Below are 27,154 nucleotides of genomic sequence, written 5' to 3'. Positions count from 1 at the left end.
TATACAACGTATCCAGAAAGTCTTCACACCCCCGTCACTATGTACAATGTATCCAGAAAGTCTTCACCCCCCCGGTCCATTCTGTCACATTGTGCCCTCGATCCCCCATAATGACATCATTCGATAATACAGTAGACTTCTGATTATACGGTTAGTTTGGCGATTATATATAAGTGGTCCCCACAGCTCCTCACCTGGTCACATGTGTGTATGGCGGCCAGCAGCATGGAGGCTCCGGTGGACGGGCGGTAAATGTCGCGACTCTTTGATCTTAAAATGGGATCATGGAGGAACCTGGGAAAAGAAAACAATTGTAATGAAGTAATGAGGTCTCCGGGGGTCTCAGATCAGTGATGAATATTAGGGGATGTCTCCGGGGGTCTCAGATCAGTGATGAATATTAGGGGATGTCTCCGGGGGTCTCAGATCAGTAATGAATATTAGAGAATGTCTCCGGGGGTCTCAGATCAGTAATGAATATTAGGGGATGTCTCCGGGGGTCTCAGATCAGTGATGAATATTAGGGGATGTCTCCGGGGTCTCAGATCAGTGATGAATATTAGGGGATGTCTCCGGGGGTCTCAGATCAGTAATGAATATTAGGGAATGTCTCCGGGGGTTTCAGATCTGTGATGAATATTAGGGGATGTCTCCGGGGGTCTCAGATCAGTGATGAATATTAGGGGATGTCTCAAGGGGTCTCAAATCTGTGATGAATATTAGGGGATGTCTCCGGGGGTCTCAGATCAGTGATGAATATTAGGGAATATCTCCGGGGGTCTCAGATCAGTAATGAATATTAGGGAATGTCTCCGGGGGTCTCAGATCTGTGATGAATATTAGGGGATGTCTCCGGGGGTCTCAGATCAGTGATGAATATTAGGGGATGTCTCCGGGGGTCTCAAATCTGTGATGATTATTAGGGGATGTCTCCGGGGGTCTCAGATCTGTGATGAATATTAGGGGATGTCTCCGGGGGTCTCAGATCAGTGATGAATATTAGGGAATATCTCCGGGGGTCTCAGATCTGTGATGAATATTAGGGGATGTCTCCGGGGGTCTCAGATCTGTGATGAATATTAGGGGATGTCTCCGGGGGTCTCAGATCAGTGATGAATATTAGGGGATGTCTCCGGGGGTCTCAGATCAGTGATGAATATTAGGGGATGTCTCCGGGGGTCTCAGATCAGTGATGAATATTAGGGGATGTCTCCTGGGGTCTCAGATCTGTGATGAATATTAGGGGATGTCTCCGGGGGTCTCAGATCAGTGATGAATATTAGGGAATATCTCCGGGGGTCTCAGATCAGTGATGAATATTAGGGAATATCTCCGGGGGTCTCAGATCTGTGATGAATATTAGGGGATGTCTCCGGGGGTCTCAGATCAGTGATGAATATTAGGGGATGTCTCCGGGGGTCTCAGATCAGTGATGAATATTAGGGGATGTTTCCGGGGGTTTCAGATCAGTAATGAATATTAGGGAATATCTCCGGGGGTCTCAGATCTGTGATGAATATTAGGGGATGTCTCCGGGGGTCTCAGATCAGTGATGAATATTAGGGGATGTCTCCGGGGGTCTCAAATCTGTGATGAATATTAGGGGATGTCTCCGGGGGTCTCAGATCAGCGATGAATATTAGGGGATGTCTCCGGGGGTCTCAGATCAGTGATGAATATTAGGGAATATCTCCGGGGGTCTCAGATCTGTGATGAATATTAGGGAATGTTTCCGGGGGTCTCAGATGAATATTAGGGGCTGTCTCCGGGGGTCTCAGATGAATATTAGGGGATGTCTCCGGGGTCTCAGATGAATATTAGGGGATGTCTCTGGGGGTTTCAGATGAATATTAGGGGATGTCTCCGGGGGTCTCAGATGAATATTAGGGGATGTCTCCGGGGGTCTCAGATGAATATTAAGGGATGTCTCTGGGGGTCTCAGATGAATATTAGGGGATGTCTCCGGGGGTCTCAGATGAATATTAGGGGACGTCTCCTGGGGTCTCAGATGAATATTAGGGGATGTCTCCGGGGGTCTCAGATGAATATTAGGGGATGTCTCTGGGGGTCTCAGATGAATATTAGGGGATGTCTCTGGGGGTCTCAGATGAATATTAGGGGATGTCTCCGGGGGTCTCAGCTGAATATTAGGGGATGTCTCCGGGGGTCTCAGCTGAATATTAGGGGATGTCTCTGGGGGTCTCAGATGAATATTAGGGGATGTCTCTGGGGGTCTCAGATGAATATTAGGGGATGTCTCTGGGGGTCTCAGATGAATATTAGGGGATGTCTCCGGCGGTCTCAGATAAATATTAGGGGATGTCTCCGGGGGTCTCAGATGAATATTAGGGGATGTCTCTGGGGGTCTCAGATGAATATTAGGGGATGTCTCTGGGGGTCTCAGATGAATATTAGGGGATGTCTCTGGGGGTCTCAGATGAATATTAGGGGATGTCTCCGGGGGTCTCAGATGAATATTAGGGGATGTCTCTGGGGGTCTTAGTTGAATATTAGGGGATGTCTCCAGGGGTCTCAGATGAATAATAGGGGATGTCTCCGGGGATCTCAGATGAATATTAGGGGATGTCTCTGGGGGTCTCAGATGAATATTAGGGGATGTCTCCGGGGGTCTCAGATGAATATTAGGGGATGTCTCCGGGGGTCTCAGATGAATATTAGGGGATGTCTCTGGGGGTCTCAGATGAATATTAGGGGATGTCTCCGGGGGTCTCAGATGAATATTAGGGGATGTCTCCGGGGGTCTCAGATGAATATTAGGGGATGTCTCTGGGGGTCTCAGATGAATATTAGGGGATGTTTTCGGGGGTCTCAGATAAATATTAGGGGATGTCTCCGGGGGTCTCAGATGAATATTAGGGGATGTCTCTGGGGGTCTCAGATGAATATAAGGGGATGTCTCCGTCAGGGAAGTCTGGGAGGTGCAGGGACTTTACAATGTAGTGTCAGGTACAAACACTAATTATGGGCGCACTGGCCCATAAAATTTCAGAGCTCCAGCGCAGTGTCAGGCAGGTATATATAGCAGTGTCAGGTAGGTATATAGAAGTGTCAGGTAGGTGTATATATAGCAGTGTCAGGCAGGTATATATAGCAGTGTCAGGTAGGTATATATAGAAGTATCAGGTAGCTATATAGCAGTGTCTGGTAGGTATATAACAGTGTCAGGTAGGTATATAGCAGTGACAGGTAGGTATATAGAAGTATCAGGTAGGTATATAGCAGTGTCAGGTAGGTATATATAGAAGTATCAGGTAGGTATATAGCAGTGTCAGGTAGGTATATAGCAGTGTCAGGTAGGTATATATAGCAGTGTCAGGCAGGTATATATAGCAGTGTCAGGTAGGTATAGAGAAGTGTCAGGTAGGTATATATAGCAGTGTCAGGTAGGTATATATAGAAGTATCAGGTAGGTATATAGCAGTGTCTGGTAGGTATATATAGCAGTGTCAGGTAGGTATATATAGCAGTTTCAGGCAGGTATATATAGCAGTGTCAGGCAGGTATATATAGCAGTGTCAGGTAGGTATATAGCAGTGTCAGGTAGGTATATATAGAAGTATCAGGTAGGTATATAGCAGTGTCTGGTAGGTATATAGCAGTGTCAGGTAGGTATATAGCAGTGTCAGGTAGGTATATAGAAGTATCAGGTAGGTATATAGCAGTGTCAGGTAGGTATATATAGAAGTATCAGGTAGGTATATAGCAGTGTCAGGTAGGTATATAGCAGTGTCAGGTAGGTATGTAGAGGTCTCTTTATTACACATAACTATAACATTCCCTCTGAGATATCGCTCCGGGTTCATGAGGAGTCAGGTCGGATGGGCTTGTGGTTGGATTGTAAGGATCAGATTGTAGAAGAGATCTAAGCTGAAGGATCTCATTGTAGAAAACCCCTCGTAATGGGGATCCTGTCACATGACACTAGATCATTTATATATCTTCAGAATCCTGCATGATCCATAATCCTACTAATCCTTTTGTTCAATACATAAATATGTGACTCCGATATATAGACGACATCTTTATAATCTGGAGTGAAAACTTCTTCAAGGAGTTTGTCCAGTATCTTAATGATGAACACAGAGATAATATAAAACCGTAAACCGTCACCCACTAACATGCTTCTGTATAAGAACAGATTTCACTCAAACAAGTCTATACAGACAAATAATTTATCTCAGTTCACAACGAAGAGGATTTATTACAAATATTATAAAATCTGCATTAAAACAAAAAGTAAAGTACTAAAAAATCGTTTACAAAACATTTAAAAACAGAAAAATACGTCCTGTGAGCAAGTATATAACTACTATAAAACTACCCCTATATACAAGAATATAACTACTACAATACTGCTCCTATATACAAGAATATAACTACTATAATACTGTTCCTATATACAAGAATATAACTACTATAATATTGCCCCTATTTACAAGAATATAACTACTATAATACTGCTCCTATATACAAGAATATAACTACTATAATACTGCCTCCTATATACAAGAATATATCTACTATACTACTGCCCCTATATACAAGAATATATCTACTATACTACTGCTCCTATATACAAGAATATAACTACTATAATACTACTCCTATATACAAGAATATAACTACTATAATACTGCTCCTATATACAAGAATATAACTACTATAATACTACTCCTATATACAAGAATATAACTACTATAATACTACTCCTATATACAAGAATATAACTACTATAATACTGCTCCTATATACAAGAATATAACTACTATAATACTGCCTCCTATATACAAGAATATAACTACTATAATACTGCTCCTATATACAAGAATATAACTACTATAATACTGCTTCTATATACAAGAATATAACTACTATAATACTGCTCCTATATACAAGAATATAACTACTATAATACTGCTCCTATATACAAGAATATATCTACTATAATACTGCTCCTATATACAAGAATATAACTCCTATAATACTGCTGCTATATACAAGAATATAACTACTATAATACTGTCTCCTATATACAAGAATATAACTACTATAATACTGCCTCCTATATACAAGAATATAACTACTATAATACTGCCTCCTATATACAAGAATATAACTACTATAATACTGCTCCTATATACAAGAATATAACTACTATAATACTGCTCCTATATACAAGAATATAACTACTATAATACTGCTCCTATATACAGGAATATAACTACTATAATACTGCCCCCTATATACAAGAATATAACTACTATAATACTGCTCCTATATACAAGAATATAACTACTATAATTCTGCTCCTATATACAAGAATATATCTACTATAATACTGCTCCTATATACAAGAATATAACTACTATAATACTGCTCCTATATACAAGAATATATCTACTATAATACTGCTCCTATATACAAGAATATAACTACTATAATACTGCTCCTATATACAAGAATATAACTACTATAATACTGCTCCTATATACAAGAATATAACTACTATAATACTGCTCCTATATACAAGAATATAACTACTATAATACTGCCTCCTATATACAAGAATATAACTACTATAATACTGCTCCTATATACAAGAATATAACTACTATAATACTGCTCCTATATACAAGAATATATCTACTATAATACTGCTCCTATATACAAGAATATAACTACTATAATACTGCTCCTATATACAAGAATATAACTACTATAATACTGCTCCTATATACAAGAATATAACTACTATAATACTGCTCCTATATACAAGAATATAACTACAATAATACTGCTCCTATATACAAGAATATATCTACTATAATACTGCTCCTATATACAAGAATATATCTACTATAATACTGCTCCTATATACAAGAATATAACTACTATAATACTGCTCCTATATACAAGAATATAACTACTATAATACTGCTCCTATATACAAGAATATAACTACTATAATACTGCTCCTATATACAAGAATATAACTACTATAATACTGCTCCTATATACAAGAATATAACTACTATAATACTGCTCCTATATATACAAGAATATAACTACTATAATACTGCTCCTATATACAAGAATATAACTACGATAATACTGCCTCCTATATACAAGAATATAACTACTATAATACTGCCTCCTATATACAAGAATATAACTACTATAATACTGCCTCCTATATACAAGAATATAACTACTATAATACTGCCTCCTATGTACAAGAATATAACTACTATAATACTGCCCCTATATACAAGAATATATCTACTATAATACTGTCCCTATATACAAGAATATAACTACTATAATACTGCCTCCTAGCTGTGAGGTTGTGTGTGAGTAGCTCTCCTGATGTCTGGAGAAAGCCCGGGGCGGGGCCACCCTGGGCGGGGAAGCTCCCCAAGCAAGGCCCAGGCTTCTCGGCCTACACTGGGGGAAAACTCCCAGGCTTCTTCTAATGTGGATGTAAATCCTAAAGTCATTCCAGTACAGAAGAATACTGAGCATGTAAGTCCAGCCATTGTAAAGAAGGAAAATACAGTGAAGGACGTATGTAAAGAAAAGAAAGCAGCAGCAGCAGCAGCAGCAAGTATGTCTAAGGAATGTGATGTGGAACAGTCTGCCAGCCATGGTGTACAGTGTGATGGTAATATGACTGAATTCAAGACAGAATCCATAGTGGGAACTCCAAAGTCTGCAATCCGAGGCCATGTTGGTGCACAGGAGGTGAGGGGATCACAGGCAGCAGGTGTGCAGCTCCACTCTCCAGCACAGAGACAGAGGAGGACATCACTGGAGAGACAGACATTGCAGGAGAACCTACAGCAGCAAGAGGTGGTCTCCAGCATGACCCGCTCAGGCCGCACAAGATCCCAGGCTGGAGGTAAGAGCCAAAATACTGCAGAGGGGTCTATGGAGGTGACACCAGGGAAATATGTGGAGAAATATGAAAGTGTTTACAAAACTGTTCCTGCCCCGGACCCTAATGTATGTGACCGGGCCTCAGGAGATACAAGCAGCCATGGCTCCAGTGTTTTCACCCAGCCTGAGAGACTGTCCAGACCCCTCCAGCTGGGCAAAGAGACCACCCGGGCACCAGAGCTACAGCTGGCGGAGGAGATCCCAGCACTGGTGAGGAGGATGGAGGAGCTGAAGCACCTAAAACATATGCTGCAAATGCAGATTGACTGTATATACAAACTGAAGACAGCAAATCCACAGTACAAGTCCATGCATGATAACAAACTGTATACACTGAGCACAGAACTGGCCACCATAGTGAGTGAGATGGACTCTATACTGGAGAGGATGGGACCTTTGGCGGAATCCTATAGGAATAAGGAACGCTTTTCCCAGTACCAGCTGAGTTTTGGTGCAGAGCCCAGATCGGATGTGGCACCTGTCATCACCCCAGATGAGCCCCAGGAGGTGACAAGACCCCTTATAAAACCCCCAAGTTTCACCTTCAAGGATCGGCATGTTCATAAGCCCGAGGAGCAGCAACCTCAGAGACCTGCAGATGTTCTGGAGCCTGCAACTCACTTACCTGCAGAGGCACTACAAGTCCCAGAAGTCCCAGTGCATCAGGAGGACAGTGGACATTTGCCGGTGTATGAAGGTGATGGGGTGATGGAGCAGAGCTCTAATGTTGGGGCACGGACTGGGGGTGAGGACTGTGATAATGTTGGGGCACGGACTGGGGGTGAGGACTGTGATGATGTTGGGGCACGGACTGAGGGTGCGGACTATGATGTTCCTGAGGGGTCGGTGGCTGGAGGGGGTGCACAATCTGTGTGGGGTGTAATGTCTGATGATGATATAGAGGTGGATGGGACAGGTGTTATTGTACAAAATACTGTGCAGGATTTCCCCCCTTTACCTACAAGCACAGCAGCTGTGGCAGGGCCCCCTAGAGTAGACCCCAACCCTGTAAGACAGGACGCAGGGACCCGCCAGGTTCCTTCAAGAAATGCCTGGAGCCGTGGTGCTCCATCCTTCACCTCCAGCGCCAATTACACTGGCCAGGCATTTAAAAGGAGGAATGTGGTGAGATTTCGGCACAGAGGTGCCAAGGAGGACCTTCCGGATAGGAGGTTTGTGGTGAGGGAGCTCCTGTGCCACCAGATGGGGTTTGTGCCAGCGGACATCTTGGCGGTAATAAACCTTCCAGATAGACAGGGCTATGATGTCAGCTTTAAGCTCATGTCTAATCTGGATAGGTTCTGGTCCAACTTCCCCAAGTTCAGAGACAAGGATGGATGGAGTAAATTTAGTTTTATTCCCATATCCAAGCCAGATACCGTCATCATCAATATCATCTTCTGGAATGAAGCTGTTCCCCCCCAGGACATTGTGGTGTGGCTCCGCAGACATTGTGACCTGGTGTCTGATCTCACCAAGAACAGAGATGATGACGGTATCTGGACTGGAGGGTGGAAGGTCCTGGTGAAGCTGCGCCAACATGGGAACATCACACAACATCTGCCAAATTCCTTCTTCATTGGTAGAGAGAAGGGGGTTTGTTTCTACCCCGGTCAGCCCAGAAAGTGCTTTAAATGTGGTAAACCTGGACATCTGGCTAACACCTGTACTGTGGTAAAGTGTAACCTGTGTGGTGAGACTGGTCACCTAAGTGCTGACTGCCAAAACATCAGGTGTAATCTCTGTGGTGAGATCGGTCACCCTCACCGGGACTGTCCCAATGCCTGGCACAACATCTGCCGGGAGCTTCCTGATGAGGACCTTGTGGCGGGGGCAGAGGCCGTAGAGGAGGAGACTTTGTTATCAGACCCTATACTGACCAGACAGGAGGTTCAGACAGATGTGAGTAACACTGCACCAACACCTCAGCAGTCAGAGAGCACACAGGGGGACATGGAGGTCGTGCCACAAGACCAGCAGCAGCCGGGGGTGTCCTCTTCTGTGTCTGAGGGGAATAGGATACAGCAAAATAAAAGGAGGAAAAAAGACAAGTCCTCCCGCAGGCCTGAGGGGGAGAACAGCATCGTTCAAAGTGTGAAAAAAAGGGCTGACAACAGGGCAGGAGTGATGGTGGTGTCCAACAGGTACGAGGTCCTGTCAGAGTCCGAGGGAGATTTGGACACTGAGATAAAAAGAATAGAGGGTGAATGTGATGGTGACACAAGGGACCAACCCCCAATAAAAAGAAAACCGCAGAGTGTGAAAGATAATGTAGAGTCAGACATGGAGACAGGTGGTGGCCAGCGGGACTCAGATTCTGACTTGTGATGATGGGGATCAGGTCTCTGCTCTTCTGTCTTATCATGGCTGGGTTTACTTTAAGGGTCCTTTCTACTAATGTGAACAGTATCAAAGTGAGGAGGACACGGCACACAGTCTATGACCATCTTAGAGACCTGGACACAGATGTCATCTTCATGCAGGAGACGCGCCTGACTTCTTCAGGGTATTTACGTGAGGCTGAGAGGGAATGGACGTCTGGGCCTTCTTTCTGGTCACTGGCTGTGGAGCCTTATGCCGGGGTGGCCATACTGTTTACCACCAGGGATGTGACGTTACATAGGATGACAGAGGTCGTTATGGGAAGGTGTCTGATCCTGGAGGTCACTATCCATGGTAGAAGGCTCCGGCTAATAAATATCTATGGCCCGCAGACAGTGACCGAAAGGATCCAGCTATTTAATGATGTCAAGCCATATCTATTCACATCTGTTCCTGTTATAATGGCCGGGGATTTTAATGTCACTAGGACATCAGGTGACAGGTCCTCAGGTAGAGCGGTGGCCAGGGACTCCAAGGTCCTAAATAACATAATCTTGCAGGCCGGTCTGTGTGATGTGTTCACACAGGGTGGAAGAAAACCAAAACTCACATACACCTGTTCTGACAGGAGCAGTAGAATAGATATGGCGTTTGTGCGTCCTGAAGAATTTATTAGTGATAGGAATGAAAAAACTGTCCCTTATTCAGATCACATGGCCTTAGTTTTCCATCTTGGTGTCACTAAGCGCCCAGATATTGGAAGGGGGCTCTGGAAGCTCAATTCTAATATCTTGGATGATGTGCATGTTCAGGGAGGTATTCACTCTCTTATACAGGGCCAGCTAGAGCGGGTGGACTTCTATGATGATATGGCCGCCTGGTGGGAGGATGTCAAGGATGAGATCAGAACCCTCTTAAAGAGACTGTCCTTTAAAAAGGGGAGGAGTAAGTATGGCCAGTATCTCAAGCTGCGCAAAGAATTGGAGTCACTATATTCGGCAGGTGGGGACCAACAAAGGATTGACCGGCTGAAATCTGAGATAAGGCAGTATCAGTACAGCAGGTATACCTCCCTGGTTCTTGAACGGGATTATGGGTCCTTAGGGTCTCCTGATCCCTTTGAGAATTGCCGGGAGCGGGTGGCAAATAAATCTGTCACCGGTCTCACTGACTCCCAGGGTGTTTTGCAGGAATCTCGGGAGGGTATCCTGGGGGTGGTGAGATCGTACTATGCTGACTTGTTTCAGAGGAAGGTTTTGGATAGAGACAAGATGACCCAATTCTTGGAGACAACTCCGCTCCCTGATACTAATGATTTGGACTTTTCTCCTTTGACAGCAGAATTGACGGTGGCAGAGGTTAAAGAGGCCATTGATAAGTTACATCTGAAGAAGGCACCAGGTCCAGATGGGATAACAGCAGAATTCTATAAGACATTCAGAGACCTCTTGGCCCCAATCCTCGTGGATGTTTACACAAATTGTCTAGAAAGTCACCTGATGCCTCCATCCATGAGAGTGTCCTCGCTGATTCTGCTGTCTAAAGGTAAAGAGCCGAGTGACATCAAGAACTGGAGGCCAATTGCCCTCTTGAATGTCGACAGGAAGATTCTGGCAAAAATCCTGTTTTCTAGGTTAGTTTGTCTGTCCCCGGCACTGTTGGCAGGCTGTCAGTATGGCACAGTAAAAGGGCGGAACATCTCTGGGGCAGTGATCTCCATAAGGGAGATGTTTGAGAGATGTAAAGCCCTGAGGTGTGGGAGATATGTTGTCAGTCTTGACCAGGCTAAAGCCTTTGACAGAGTAGATCACGAGTATCTATGGGCCACTTTGTCAAAGTACGGTATTCCGGGACAATTCATCGATTGGCTGAAGACTTTGTATTGTGAGGCCGAGAGCTTTCCTCTGATCAATGGTTGGCAGGGTGACACCTTCAGGGTTGAGGCGGGGGTGAGACAAGGTTGCCCACTGAGTCCGCTGCTGTATGTATTTGCCTTAGACCCGTTTCTGAGGTCACTGCAGGAGTGTGGTTTTCAGGGGGTGCCGGTCCCCCACTGCCTGCCCCTGAGTGTTGTTGCCTATGCGGATGATGTGACTGTAGTGATATCTGAGCCTCGTGAGGTGGAGATGTTGTCTATGGCCATCAGAAGTTACTCGGAGGCCTCAGGGTCTCTGGTCAACCTTGAGAAGAGTCAAGCTCTCTGGGTATCAGATACTGATCCAGACTTTGACCTGCCCCAATTTGTGAGAGCCTCCACCTATATTAAAATCCTAGGGGTCAAATTCGGGAGGGACGATAATGCCAGACTAAATTGGGAAGAGAAATTGGAAGCCGGAAATGCAAAGGTTCAGCGATGGAAGAACTGGAGGCTGACTTATAGAGAAAGGGTTAAAATGTTGAAGACTTACCTGGTCCCCGTCTTCTTGTATGTCTCTGTCGTTTTTCCTTTGCCAGAATCTTTCTCCGCTCGGCTCTCTAGCCTGTTCTTCCAGATGTTTTGGGGGAACAGGTTGAACCCAATAAAAAGAGGGATCACTTACCTACAGAGGAGAGAGGGTGGGTTGGATATGCTGAATCCAAGGGTGTTCTTTGACTCCATGTTTCTAAAAGTTAATTTTGGTTGCCTGGACTCAAACAACAGCTCCCTGTGGGCGAATAGTATCAGGGACTGGATATTGCCTTTTGCAGAGTCTTGGGTGCGAGGCGGCAGTCTCAAGAGGGGGAGATGGACGCGTGACTACCTCCCCCCGTACCTGGAATACGGGCTCAGATGTCTGAAGAGATGGCGCATTGAGAAGTCCTATATAGAGAGTAAGACCCGTAAAGAGCTTTATGTCAGGGTTTGTAGGACCTTTTTCTTTTTACAGCCAGCTCTAAGGGACTGTACATCCGCCATTTTACGAGACAGTCTGAGGCTTCTAAACAGTGTGAGGCTACCGAACAAATTCCATGACATCGCCTGGCTGTCACTGCATGGGAAACTGTTTGTAAGAGGGAATTTAAAATACTTAAGTGTGTTAGATCGGAAGTGTCCCCTAGGGTGTCAGGAGGAGGAGACCATGACACATTTTATATCTGAGTGCTGGGGAGGGCGACACATATGGCAGGTGATATCCAACAAGCTAAGAATCCCGAGATTACAGACCCTAAAATACTCAGAAATAATTTACGGTGTAACATCTAGTGTAAGTGGCATTGACCGGGAGACCTTATATATCATCATATCTGTCATAAAATACTACCATTGGCACACCAGAACCAGAGTCTCCATGTACAGTGAACCCTTCCATGATAGGAGAGCAGTAGACCTGATCCTGACAGAACTGAGGTGGGTAAAGTGCTTGGAGATCAGGAAGGATGAGAAAAATTGTTTATTATGGAGGAACGTGTATATAGAATGATATTTACCTTCATGATACTTTTGTGTTGTTATTTATTTATTTACTTTTATTCTCATTTAAAAGCAATGGGCTTTTTCTAAGTTAACATTATTGTTTCTTTTGTAATGGAAGTGTATGATATTTAATATTTGATATTGTTTTGATAATTTTGGTCGAGTGTACTGTAATATTTCTGTTTGTTTTTTACTAATAAAAATTGCCTCCTATATACAAGAATATAACTACTATAATACTGCTCCTATATACAAGAATATAACTACTATAATACTGCTCCTATATACAAGAATATAACTACTATAATAATGCCTCCTATATACAAGAATATAACTACTATAATACTGCTTCCTATATACAAGAATATAACTACTATAATACTGCCTCCTATATACAAGAATATAACTACTATAATACTTCTCCTATATACAAGAATATAACTACTATAATACTGCTCCTATATACAAGAATATAACTACTATAATACTGCTCCTATATACAAGAATATAACTACTATAATACTGCTCCTATATACAAGAATATAACTACTATAATACTGCTCCTATATACAAGAATATAACTACTATAATACTGCTCCTATATACAAGAATATAACTACTATAATACTGCTCCTATATACAAGAATATAACTACTATAATACTGCTCCTATATACAAGAATATAACTACTATAATACTGCTCCTATATACAAGAATATAACTACTATAATACTGCCCCTATATACAAGAATATAACTACTATAATACTGCTCCTATATACAAGAATATATCTACTATAATACTGCTCCTATATACAAGAATATAACTACTATAATACTGCTCCTATATACAAGAATATAACTACTATAATACTGCTCCTATATACAAGAATATAACTACTATAATACTGCTCCTATATACAAGAATATAACTACTATAATACTGCCCCCTATATACAAGAATATAACTACTATAATACTGCCCCCTATATACAAGAATATAACTACTATAATACTGCCCCTATATACAAGAATATAACTACTATAATACTGACCCCTATATACAAGAATATAACTACTATAATACTGCTCCTATATACAAGAATATAACTACTATAATACTGCCCCTATATACAAGAATATAACTACTATAATACTGCTCCTATATACAAGAATATAACTACTATAATACTGCCTTCTAGCTGAGAGGTTGTGTCTGTGTAGCTCTCCTGATGTCTGGAGAAAGCCCGGGGAGGGGCCACCCTGGGTGGGGAAGCTCCCCAAGCAAGGCCCAGGCTTCTCGGCCTATTCTGGGAATTAATCCCCAGACACCACAAACCATGGATGAAAATCCTAAAGTTTCTCTGGATGTAAGAAATGTTCAGAATGTTGTCAGTTCTGGTGCAGTAAGAAGCACAGATGAGAAGAAAGCTGTGGAACTAAAGAAGGAATCATCAAGTAAGGTAATGGCTGCAGGTACAATCCACCCCTCCTGCAGTCAGACAGAGGAGAACATCCCTGGAGAAGCAGACCATGCAGGAGAATCTGCAGCAGCCTGTCCTGATACGTTCTGACCGCACACGATACGGGAGCGGGAGCAGCGCAAAAGTTACAAGCACGCCAGAGGGGACCAGAGGGAGTACACCAGGAAGGCTTCAGGGGGCCACAAGTGCGGTCACTGGGAAGAACCAGGGGCCCAGTCCCCAGTCTGGAGATTGTGACCCCGCAGCAGTGACCACAGCCGCACCGAGACAGATCCCAGCTCAGAAGCAGAGTCCTGTGAGTACCCCACCAGCACGGCCCCCCAATACTCAGCGGGCGCCTGAACTGTGTTTGGCCGAGCAGATCCCAGCTCTGGTAAAGAGACTTGAGACTTTTAAAAAAGACAAAGTTACAGCTGCAGAAACAAATTGAATGTATATACAAGCTAAAGGCAGCAAACCCCAATAACCAGGCTGTACATGACAAGAAGCTGAGCTCCCTCGCTGTGCAGCTCGCTGACACTGTGCAGGACATGGAGGACGTATTGGACCAGATGGGACCAGTCGCTGAAACCTTCAGGAATCAGCAAAGATTTGAGGGATATAAGGAAAGACCAAAGTCCTCTCCATCTACTGCTGAACCCAAGTCTTCAGCCTCACCAGGGGACACCCAGCAGTCCTGTGCAAGACAAGAGGACATCCAGCAGTCCTGTGCAAGACCACTCCTCAGACCAGCCAGCTTCCCTTTTGAAAAAGGGGATTTGTACAGACAAGCAGAAGCAAGCGTCCAGCAACATCAGAGACCTGCAGAGACTCCTCCAGAGGTACCACAAGTCCCAGCAGTCAGCACGGTGAAGCAGGACTATGGACACATACCTGAAGGTAACTCTGTAACAGTAGTGCAGTCACCACAAGCCCCTGGGGGCAGTAGAGAGCAGCAGGACTGTGGACTCTTACCTGAAGGCAGCAGTGCAGCAGAGAGTTCACAGGACATGGCTCTGCAGGGCTTGCTGGGCTCTGTAGTGCAGGATCATTCTGCCAGTGACTGCAATGATATGAATGTATGTGATATTACTGATAATGTGTCTGCAGAGGGGGGCGCTTCACAGTCTGTGTGGGATCTGGGGTCATCTCTGGGGTCAGGTCCACCATTAGTTCAGCCTCCAGAGGCTTGTGACCCCCAGAGTATAGAGGTTGATGGTGGGGAGGGGGCTGTACAGTCTGATGCACAACACTTCCCCCCTTTAGTCACACAAGTGTCAGACCCCCCTAGTACGGCTGGTCAGCAGCCATCACAGCGCCCCCAAGTACAGCAGGAGGGTAGAAGTAGTGGCGCCTCCTCTGGTAATGCCTGGAGCCGCGGGTCACCATTCATGTCCAATGTGAATTATACAGGTCAGGCTTTCAAGAGGAGGAACGTGGTCAGGTTCAGACATAGAGGGGCCAAGGAGGAGCTGCCTGACAGGAGGTTTGTGGTCCGTGAACTTCTGTGCCACCAAATGGGCTTCCTGCCATCTAACATCCTGGCAGTGATAAACCTTCCTGACAGACAGGGCTATGACGTCAGCTTCAAACTCATGTCTGACCTGGACCGCTTCTGGGCCCATGTCACCCGGGTGAGAGATGCTGATGGCTGGAATAAGTTCAGCTTTGTCCCCATCTCCAGACCGGACACAGCGAATGTCACCATTATATTCTGGAACGAGTCTGTCCCCCCCCAGGATATTGTTGTATGGTTAAAGAGACACTGTGACCTAATGTCAGACCTGACTAAGACCAGGGATGAGGACGGCATATGGACGGGCGGGTGGAAGGTCCTGGTAAAGTTACGGCAGATAAACAACATAACCCAACATCTGCCCAATTCTTTCTTCATTGGTCGGGAGAAAGGGGTTTGTTTCTATGCAGGTCAGCCCAGAAAATGCTTCAAGTGTGGGAAGACCGGTCATATCGCGAGTGTGTGCACCCTGGTGAAGTGTAATTTATGTGGGGAGATCGGCCATGTCAGCGCCACCTGCCAGAACATCCGCTGCAACCTCTGTGGTAAGACCGGTCACTCCCACAGGGACTGTCCTGACGCCTGGCATAACATCTGTAAGGACTTCCCTGATGAGGACCTGCTGGAGGGGGTAGAGGACCTGGAGGAGGAGACGTTGGTGTCAGGGTCAGCAGTGACACAGCCCGAGCCTCAGCATAACACTAGGGGTGACAATATGGGTGACACTGTAGGTGACACTAGGGGTGACAATATGGGTGACAATATTGGTGACACAGTGCCCGACCAGTCCCAGCCAGGAGCCACTGAGGGGAACAGGGAGGTCACTGAGCAGGTTGTGGCCATGTCTTCTTCTGCCCCAGCATCAATAAATCCGCAGAAGAGACGGAAAAAAGACAAAACCAGCCGTAAGCCTGAGGAGGGATGGACCACTGTCCAAAAGCCCTCCAAAAAGAAAGTAGACCCCGGGTCAGGTGTAATGACCATCACAAATAGGTACAGTGTGTTGTCAGAGTCAGACGCTGAGGAAGAGATGGAGAGGGAGTTGAAGCGAGTGGTAGATGAATTTAATGAGGACCAAGAGGGTGATCCCCCCACAAAAAGGAGACCCCCACGGGATAAACGTCTGTCCGAATCGGACATGGAAACAGGTGGTCAGCAGGAGGGCTCGGACTCAGATCTGTGATGATGGGGGTGACATCTCTGCTTTTTCTTCTTTCCTTTGTTATGATGGCCGACTTTACCCTTAAAGTGTTCTCCAGTAATGTGAACAGTGTCAGAGTGAGGAGGACCAGACACGTCGTATATGACCATCTAAAGTCTATTGATGCTGACATCTTCTTCTTACAGGAGACACGTTTAAATACTCTAGGACTGTTACGTGAAGCAGAGCGTGAATGGCGGTCTGGTCCATCCTTTTGGTCACTGGCTGTGGAACCAAGTGCCGGGGTCTCTATCCTGTTTACCACCAATGATGTAACTGTACATAGGCTGACAGAGGTATTGATGGGAAGGTGCCTAATGCTAGAAGTTACTATTCGGGGTAGAAGGCTCCGACTCATTAATATCTATGGTTCACAGACAGTGACTGAAAGGGTTAACCTTTATAATGAAGTGAAGCCATATCTCTTCACGTCTGTCCCCGTCATCTTGGCCGGAGATTTTAATGCCTCCAGAACAACTAGTGACAGATCCTCTAATAGACCTCTAACACGAGACTCCAAGGTCTTAAACCAAATCATTCTACAGGCCGGGTTGTCAGATGTGTTTGTGCAGGGTGGTCGGAAGGCAAAGTTTACCTATTTCTGTGGTGGAAGAAGCAGTAGGATAGATTTGGCTTTGGTTAGTCCCACAGAGACCATTGGTGAGAAGGATGAGAAGATCGTCCCTTATTCTGACCATCTGGCCTTATATTTTTGTCTGGGTGTCACACAGGGTCCTGAGACAGGTAGAGGGTTGTGGAGACTGAATTCCAGCCTATTAGAGGATCCTTCTGTACAGAGACAGGTTCACTCTCTTATACAGAGTCAACTAGAGAGGGTGGACTTCTATGATGATATGGCCGCCTGGTGGGAGGATGTCAAGGATGAGATCAGAACCCTCTTAAAGAGACTGTCAGTTATAAAGGGGAAGAGTAAGTATGGCCAGTATCTCAAGCTGCGGAAAGAATTGGAGTCACTATATTCGGCGGGTGGGGACCAACAAAGAATAGACCGGCTGAAATCTGAGATAAGGCAGTATCAGTACAGCAGGTATACCTCCCTGGTTCTTGAACGGGATTATGGGTCCTTAGGGTCTCCTGATCCCTTTGAGAATTGCCGGGAGCGGGTGGCAAATAAATCTGTCACCGGTCTCACTGACTCCCAGGGTGTTTTGCAGGAATCTCGGGAGGGTATCCTGGGGGTGGTGAGATCGTACTATGCTGACTTGTTTCAGAGGAAGGTTTTGGATAGAGACAAGATGACCCAATTCTTGGAGACAACTCCGCTCCCTGATACTAATGATTTGGACTTTTCTCCTTTGACAGCAGAATTGACGGTGGCGGAGGTCAAAGAGGCCATTGATAAATTACATGTGAAGAAGGCACCAGGTCCAGATGGGATAACAGCAGAATTCTATAAGACATTCAGAGACCTCTTGGCCCAATCCTCGTGGATGTTTACACAAATTGTCTAGAAAGTCACCTGATGCCTCCATCCATGAGAGTGTCCTCGCTGATTCTGCTGTCTAAAGGTAAAGAGCCGAGTGACATCAAGAACTGGAGGCCAATTGCCCTCTTGAATGTCGACAGGAAGATTCTGGCAAAAATCCTGTTTTCTAGGTTAGTTTGTCTGTCCCCGGCACTGTTGGCTGGCTGTCAGTATGGCACAGTAAAAGGGCGGAACATCTCTGGGGCAGTGATCTCCATAAGGGAGATGTTTGAGAGATGTAAAGCCCTGAGGTGTGGGAGATATGTTGTGAGTCTTGACCAGGCTAAAGCCTTTGACAGAGTAGATCACGAGTATCTATGGGCCACTTTGTCAAAGTACAGTATTCCGGGACAATTCATCGATTGGCTGAAGACTTTGTATTGTGAGGCCGAGAGCTTTCCTCTGATCAATGGTTGGCAGGGTGACACGTTCAGGGTTGAGGCGGGGGTGAGACAAGGTTGCCCACTGAGCCTGCTGCTGTATGTATTTGCCTTAGACCCGTTTCTGAGGTCACTGCAGGAGTGTGGTTTTCAGGGGGTGCCGGTCCCCCACTGCCTACCCCTGAGTGTTGTTGCCTACGCGGATGATGTGACTGTAGTGATATCTGAGCCTCGTGAGGTGGAGATGTTGTCTGCGGCCATCAGAAGTTACTCGGAGGCCTCAGGGTCTCTGGTCAACCTTGAGAAGAGTCAAGCTCTCTGGATATCTGATTCTGATCCAGACTTTGATCTGCTCCAATTTGTGAGAGCCTCCTCCTATATTAAAATCCTAGGGGTCAAATTCGGGAGGGACGATAACGCCAAATTAAATTGGGAAGAGAAGTTGGAAGCCGGAAATGCAAAGGTTCAGCGATGGAAGAACTGGAGGCTGACCTATAGAGAAAGGGTTAAAATGTTGAAGACTTACCTGGTCCCTGTCTTTTTGTATGTCTCTGTTGTTTTTCCTTTGCCAGAATCTTTCTCTGCTCGGCTCTTTAGCCTGTTCTTCCAAATGTTCTGGGGGAACAGGTTGAACCTGATAAAAAGAGGGGTCACCTACCTACAGAGGAGAGAGGGTGGGTTGGATATGCTGAATCCAAGGGTGTTCTTTGACTCCATGTTTCTAAAAGTTAATTTTGGTTGCATGGACTCAAACAGCTCTCTGTGGGCGAATAGTATCAGGGACTGGATATTGCCTTTTGCAGAGTCTTGGGTGCGAGGCGGCAGTCTCAAGAGGGGGAGATGGACGCGTGACTACCTCCCCCCGTACCTGGAATACGGGCTTAGATGTCTGAAGAGATGGCGCATTGAGAAGTCCTATATAGAGAGTAAGCCAAGGAAGGATCTATACGTAAGGGTTTGTAGGGCTTTCTTCTGCTCTCCGCTTGCCTTGAGGGACTGTGTGACCAGCACTTTACAGGAAAGTCTTAAGTTCCTCAATGGGAAACGACTCCCCGCAAAATTCTTTGACATAGCTTGGCTGTCGCTCCATGGGAGGCTCTTTGTCAGGGGTAACCTGAAATATCTAAGTGTCTCAGATAGGAACTGTCCTCTGGGTTGTCAGCAGGAGGAGACTATGGAGCATTTCATATCTGACTGCAGGGGCGGGAGGAGGATATGGGAAGAAGTGTCCAGTAAGCTGAACATCCCATTACTGCAGAACCTGACGTATCCTGACATCATATATGCTGTACCATCCAGTAACAGGACTGTAGACAGGGGGACTATGTACATTATAATTACTATCACTAAATATTACCATTGGCACATGAGAACTAGAGTGTCCATACACAATGAGCCATTCCACCACAACACAGCAGTAAGCCAGATCATGTCCGAGCTCCAGTGGGTAAAGTCATTAGAGATACGGAGGAACCAAAATAATGGGAAATTATGGAGGAATGTCTCTTTGGTTTAACACGGATGATGTCATGTTATTTTATTAAATTTTTTTGTGTTTTTCCTTTTCCAGCAAATGTGGACTTTCTAAGTTTAATATTACTCTGTACATACTCTAGTTGAGTAGTCATTGTGTGTACAATGCTTGTTATTTTTGTTTTGCATTGTAAGAATTTATGTTAATTGTAATTTTGTTTGTTTTCACAATAAAAATTGCCTCCTATATACAAGAATATAACTACTATAATACTGCTCCTATATACAAGAATATAACTACTATAATACTGCTCCTATATACAAGAATATAACTACTATAATACTGCTCCTATATACAAGAATATAACTACTATAATACTGCTCCTATATACAAGAATATATCTACTATAATACTGCTCCTATATACAATAATATAACTACTATAATACTGCCTCCTATATACAAGAATATAACTACTATAATACTGCTCCTATATACAAGAATATAACTACTACAATACTGCTCCTATATACAAGAATATAACTACTATAATACTGCTCCTATATACAAGAATATAACTACTATAATACTGCTCCTATACACAAGAATATAACTACTATAATACTGCCCCTATATACAAGAATATAACTACTATAATACTGCCCCTATATACAAGGATATAACTACTATAATACTGCTCCTATATACAAGAATATAACTACTATAATACTGCTCCTATATACAAGGATATAACTACTATAATACTGCTCCTATATACAAGAATATAACTACTATAATACTGCTCCTATATACAGGAATATAACTACTATAATACTGCTCCTATATACAAGGATATAACTACTATAATACTGCTCCTATATACAAGAATATAACTACTATAATACTGCCTCCTATATACAAGAATATAACTACTATAATACTGCTCCTATATACAAGAATATACCTACTATAATACTGCTCCTATATACAAGAATATAACTACTATAATACTGCTCCTATATACAAGAATATAACTACTATAATACTGCTCCTATATACAAGAATATAACTACTATAATACTGCTCCTATATACAAGAATATAACTACTATAATACTTCCCCTATATACAAGAATATAACTACTATAATACTGCTCCTATATACAAGAATATAACTACTATAATACTGTCTCCTATATACAAGAATATAACTACTATAATACTGTCTCCTATATACAAGAATATAACTACTATAATACTGCCTCCTATATACAAGAATATAACTACTATAATTCTGCTCCTATATACCAGAATATAACTACTATAATACTGCCCCTATATACAAGAATATAACTACTATAATACTGCCCCCTATATACAAGAATATAACTACTATAATACTGCTCCTATATACAAGAATATAACTAGTATAATACTGCTCCTATATACAAGAATATATCTACTATAATACTGCTCCTATATACAAGAATATAACTACTATAATACTGCTCCTATATACAAGAATATAACTACTATAATACTGCTCCTATATACAAGAATATATCTACTATAATACTGCTCCTATATACAAGAATATAACTACTATAATACTGTCTCCTATATACAAGAATATAACTACTATAATACTGTCTCCTATATACAAGAATATAACTACTATAATACTGCTCCTATATACAAGAATATAACTACTATAATACTGCTCCTATATACAAGAATATAACTACTATAATACTGCTCCTATATACAAGAATATAACTACTATAATACTGCTCCTATATACAAGAATATAACTTCTATAATACTGCTCCTATATACAAGAATATAACTACTATAATACTGCTCCTATATACAAGAATATAACTACTATAATACTGCTCCTATATACAAGAATATAACTACTATAATACTGCCCCTATATACAAGAATATAACTACTATAATACTGCTCCTATATACAAGCATTTGCCAGAGAACACCAAGATTGGTATATTCCCCTCTGGCGCCCTGTGCTCTTCACAGATGAAGCAGGTTCACACTGAGCACATGTGACAGAGTCTGGAGACGCCGTGGAGAACGTTCTGCTTTGATAATTTGTTCATTCAGATGTACGATGTGTTGTCTTAGTGGTCACTTTTGAGCAGTGTATTTCCTTGTATACATTAGACATCACGTGTCTCACCTATAAGAGGAATAGAATAATTGTGTTTGCTGTGGAACAACAGATGGGGTGCGGCACTTTACCTGTCAGGACAGATCAGATTTATTTTCTCATTTATTTAGTAGTGACAGATATTTGGCGGTTGTGACGGGTGTCAGATGTAGCAGAGCTGAGGGTGTCAGATGTAGCAGAGCTGAGGGTGTCAGATGTAGCAGAGCTGAGGGTGTCAGATGTAGCAGAGCTGAGAGTGTCAGATGTAGCAGAGCTGAGGGTGATCAGATGTAGCAGAGCTGATTGTGTCAGATGTAGCAGAGCTGAGGGTGTCAGATGTAGCAGAGCTGAGGGTGATCAGATGTAGCAGAGCTGAGGGGGATCAGATGTAGCAGAGCTGAGGGTGTCAGATGTAGCAGAGCTGAGGGGGATCAGATGTAGCAGAGCTGATTGTATCAGATGTAGCAGAGCTGAGGGTGATCAGATGTAGCAGAGCTGAGGGTGATCAGATGTAGCAGAGCTGAGGGTGTCAGATGTAGCAGAGCTGAGGGTGTCAGATGTAGCAGAGCTGAGGGTGTCAGATGTAGCAGAGCTGAGGGTGTCAGATGTAGCAGAGCTGATTGTATCAGATGTAGCAGAGCTGAGGTTGATCAGATGTAGCAGAGCTGAGGGTGTCAGATGTAGCAGAGCTGAAAGTGATCAGATGTAGCAGAGCTGAGGGGGATCAGATGTAGCAGAGTTGAGGGTGATCAGATGTAGCAGAGCTGAGGGTGATCAGATGTAGCAGAGCTGAGGGTGTCAGATGTAGCAGAGCTGAGGGTGTCAGATGTAGCAGAGCTGATTGTATCAGATGTAGCAGAGCTGAGGTTGATCAGATGTAGCAGAGCTGAGGGTGTCAGATGTAGCAGAGCTGAAAGTGATCAGATGTAGCAGAGCTGAGGGGGATCAGATGTAGCAGAGCTGAGGGAAATCAGATGTAGCAGAACTGAGGGTGAACAGATGTAGCAGAGCTGAGGGTGATCAGATGTAGCAGAGCTGAGGGTGTCAGATGTAGCAGAGCTGAGGGTGATCAGATGTAGCAGAGCTGAGGGTGATCAGATGTAGCAGAGCTGAGGGTGTCAGATGTAGCAAAGCTGAGGGTGTCAGATGTAGCAGAGCTGAGGGGGATCAGATGTAGCAGAACTGATTGGGTCAGATGTAGCAGAGCTGATTGTGTCAGATGTAGCAGAGCTGAGGGTGTCAGATGTAGCAGAGCTGATTGTGTCAGATGTAGCAGAGCTGAGGGTGTCAGATGTAGCAGAGCTGAGGGTGTCAGATGTAGCAGAGCTGAGGGTGTCAGATGTAGCAGAGCTGAGGGGGATCAGATGTAGCAGAGCTGAGGGTGTCAGATGTAGCAGAGCTGAGGGTGATCAGATGTAGCAGAGCTGAGGGTGATCAGATGTAGCAGAGCTGAGGGTGATCAGATGTAGCAGAGCTGATTGTATCAGATCTAGCAGAGCTGAGGGTGTCAGATGTAGCAGAGCTGAGGGTGATCAGATGTAGCAGAGCTGAGGGTGTCAGATGTAGCAGAGCTGAGGGTGATCAGATGTAGCAGAGCTGAGGGTGATCAGATGTAGCAGTGCTGAGGGTGATCAGATGTAGCAGAGCTGGGGGTGTCAGATGTAGCAGAGCTGGGGGTGTCAGATGTAGCAGAGCTGAGGGGGATCAGATGTAGCAGAACTGATTGGATCAGATGTAGCAGAGCTGATTGTGTCAGATGTAGCAGAGCTGATTGTGTCAGATGTAGCAGAGCTGAGGGTGTCTGATGTAGCAGAGCTGATTGTATCAGATGTAGCAGAGCTGAGGGTGTCAGATGTAGCAGAGCTGAGGGGGATCAGATGTAGCAGAGTTGAGGTTGTCAGATGTAGCAGAGCTGAGGGTGATCAGATGTAGCAGAGCTGAGAGTGATCAGATGTAGCAGAGCTGATTGTATCAGATGTAGCAGAGCTGAGGGTGATCAGATGTAGGAGAGCTGAGGGGGATCAGATGTAGCAGAGCTGAGGGGGATCAGATGTAGCAGAGCTGAGGGTGTCAGATGTAGCAGAGCTGAGGGTGTCAGATGTAGCAGAGCTGAGGGTGATCAGATGTAGCAGAGCTGATTGTATCAGATGTAGCAGAGCTGAGGGTGATCAGATGTAGGAGAGCTGAGGGGGATCAGATGTAGCAGAGCTGAGGGGGATCAGATGTAGCAGAGCTGAGGGTGTCAGATGTAGCAGAGCTGAGGGGGATCAGATGTAGCAGAACTGATTGGATCAGATGTAGCAGAGCTGATTGTGTCAGATGTAGCAAAGCTGAGGGTGTCAGATGTAGCAGAGCTGATTGTGTCAGATGTAGCAGAGCTGAGGGTGTCAGATGTAGCAGAGCTGAGGGTGTCAGATGTAGCAGAGCTGAGGGTGTCAGATGTAGCAGAGCTGAGGGTGATCAGATGTAGCAGAGCTGAGGGTGATCAGATGTAGCAGAGCTGAGGGTGTCAGATGTAGCAAAGCTGAGGGTGTCAGATGTAGCAGAGCTGAGGGGGATCAGATGTAGCAGAACTGATTGGGTCAGATGTAGCAGAGCTGATTGTGTCAGATGTAGCAGAGCTGAGGGTGTCAGATGTAGCAGAGCTGATTGTGTCAGATGTAGCAGAGCTGAGGGTGTCAGATGTAGCAGAGCTGAGGGTGTCAGATGTAGCAGAGCTGAGGGTTTCAGATGTAGCAGAGCTGAGGGGGATCAGATGTAGCAGAGCTGAGGGTGTCAGATGTAGCAGAGCTGAGGGTGATCAGATGTAGCAGAGCTGAGGGTGATCAGATGTAGCAGAGCTGAGGGTGATCAGATGTAGCAGAGCTGAGGGTGATCAGATGTAGCAGTGCTGAGGGTGATCAGATGTAGCAGAGCTGGGGGTGTCAGATGTAGCAGAGCTGGGGGTGTCAGATGTAGCAGAGCTGAGGGGGATCAGATGTAGCAGAGCTGAGGGTGTCAGATGTAGCAGAACTGATTGGATCAGATGTAGCAGAGCTGATTGTGTCAGATGTAGCAGAGCTGATTGTGTCAGATGTAGCAGAGCTGAGGGTGTCTGATGTAGCAGAGCTGATTGTATCAGATGTAGCAGAGCTGAGGGTGTCAGATGTAGCAGAGCTGAGGGGGATCAGATGTAGCAGAGCTGAGGTTGTCAGATGTAGCAGAGCTGAGGGTGATCAGATGTAGCAGAGCTGAGGGTGATCAGATGTAGCAGAGCTGATTGTATCAGATGTAGCAGAGCTGAGGGTGATCAGATGTAGGAGAGCTGAGGGGGATCAGATGTAGCAGAGCTGAGGGGGATCAGATGTAGCAGAGCTGAGGGTGTCAGATGTAGCAGAGCTGAGGGTGTCAGATGTAGCAGAGCTGAGGGTGATCAGATGTAGCAGAGCTGATTGTATCAGATGTAGCAGAGCTGAGGGTGATCAGATGTAGGAGAGCTGAGGGGGATCAGATGTAGCAGAGCTGAGGGGGATCAGATGTAGCAGAGCTGAGGGTGTCAGATGTAGCAGAGCTGAGGGGGATCAGATGTAGCAGAACTGATTGGATCAGATGTAGCAGAGCTGATTGTGTCAGATGTAGCAGAGCTGAGGGTGTCAGATGTAGCAGAGCTGAGGGTGTCAGATGTAGCAGAGCTGAGGGTGTCAGATGTAGCAGAGCTGAGGGGGATCAGATGTAGCAGAGCTGATTGTGTCAGATGTAGCAGAGCTGAGGGTGTCAGATGTAGCAGAGCTGAGGGTGATCAGATGTAGCAGAGCTGAGGGGGATCAGATGTAGCAGAGCTGAGGGGGATCAGATGTAGCAGAGCTGAGGGTGTCAGATGTAGCAGAGCTGAGGGGGATCAGATGTAGCAGAGCTGAGGGGGATCAGATGTAGCAGAGCTGAGGGTGTCAGATGTAGCAGAGCTGAGGGGGATCAGATGTAGCAGAGCTGAGGGTGTCAGATGTAGCAGAGCTGAGTGTGTCAGATGTAGCAGAGCTGAGGGTGTCAGATGTAGCAGAGATGAGGGTGACAGATGTAGCAGAGCTGAGGGGGATCAGATGCAGCAGAACTGAGGGTGTCAGATGTAGCAGAGCTGAGGGTGTCAGACGTAGTAGAGCTGAGGGTGTCAGACGTAGCAGAGCTGAGGGTGATCAGATGTAGCAGAGCTGAGGGTGTCAGATGTAGCAGAGCTGAGGGTGTCAGATGTAGCAGAGCTGAGGGTGATCAGATGTAGCAGAGCTGAGGGTGTCAGATGTAGCAGAGCTGATTGTATCAGATGTAGCAGAGCTGAGGGTGATCAGATGTAGCAGAGCTGAGGGTGATCAGATGTAGCAGAGCTGATTGTATCAGATGTAGCAGAGCTGAGGGTTTCAGATGTAGCAGAGCTGAGGGTGTCAGATGTAGCAGAGCTGAGGGTGATCAGATGTAGCAGAGCTGAGGGTATCAGATGTAGCAGAGCTGATTGGATCAGATGTAGCAGAGCTTAGGGTGTCAGATGTAGCAGAGCTGAGGGTGTCAGATGTAGCAGAGCTGAGGGAGATCAGATGTAGCAGAGCTGAGAGTATCAGATGTAGCACAGCTGATTGGATCAGATGTAGCAGAGCTGAGGGTGTCAGATGTAGCAGAGCTGAGGGTGATCAGATGTAGCAGAGCTGAGGGGGATCAGATGTAGCAGAGCTGAGGGTGTCAGATGTAGCAGAGCTGAGGGTATCAGATGTAGCAGAGCTAAGGGGGATCAGATGTAGCAGAGCTGATTGGATCAGATGTAGCAGAGCTG

At 44.9% G+C, this 27,154-nt stretch overlaps 1 protein-coding gene across 1 annotated transcript in view; it reads right to left on the bottom strand.

Annotated features, from left to right (window-relative positions):
- LOC130296900 (alpha-N-acetylgalactosaminide alpha-2,6-sialyltransferase 2-like) overlaps positions 1 to 27,154 on the bottom strand; it is a 166,601-nt gene that overhangs the window by 5,500 nt on the left and 133,947 nt on the right. Inside the window, exon 8 of the mRNA XM_056548945.1 lies at positions 195 to 294. Coding sequence (XP_056404920.1) covers positions 195 to 294 — 100 coding nt within the window. The remainder of the gene's footprint in view (positions 1 to 194; positions 295 to 27,154) is intronic.

This window comes from Hyla sarda, chromosome 12 (assembly GCF_029499605.1).
Source record: "Hyla sarda isolate aHylSar1 chromosome 12, aHylSar1.hap1, whole genome shotgun sequence".
Classification (NCBI taxonomy): Eukaryota; Metazoa; Chordata; class Amphibia; order Anura; family Hylidae; genus Hyla; species Hyla sarda.
This window is presented reverse-complemented; position numbering and strand designations above follow the sequence as displayed.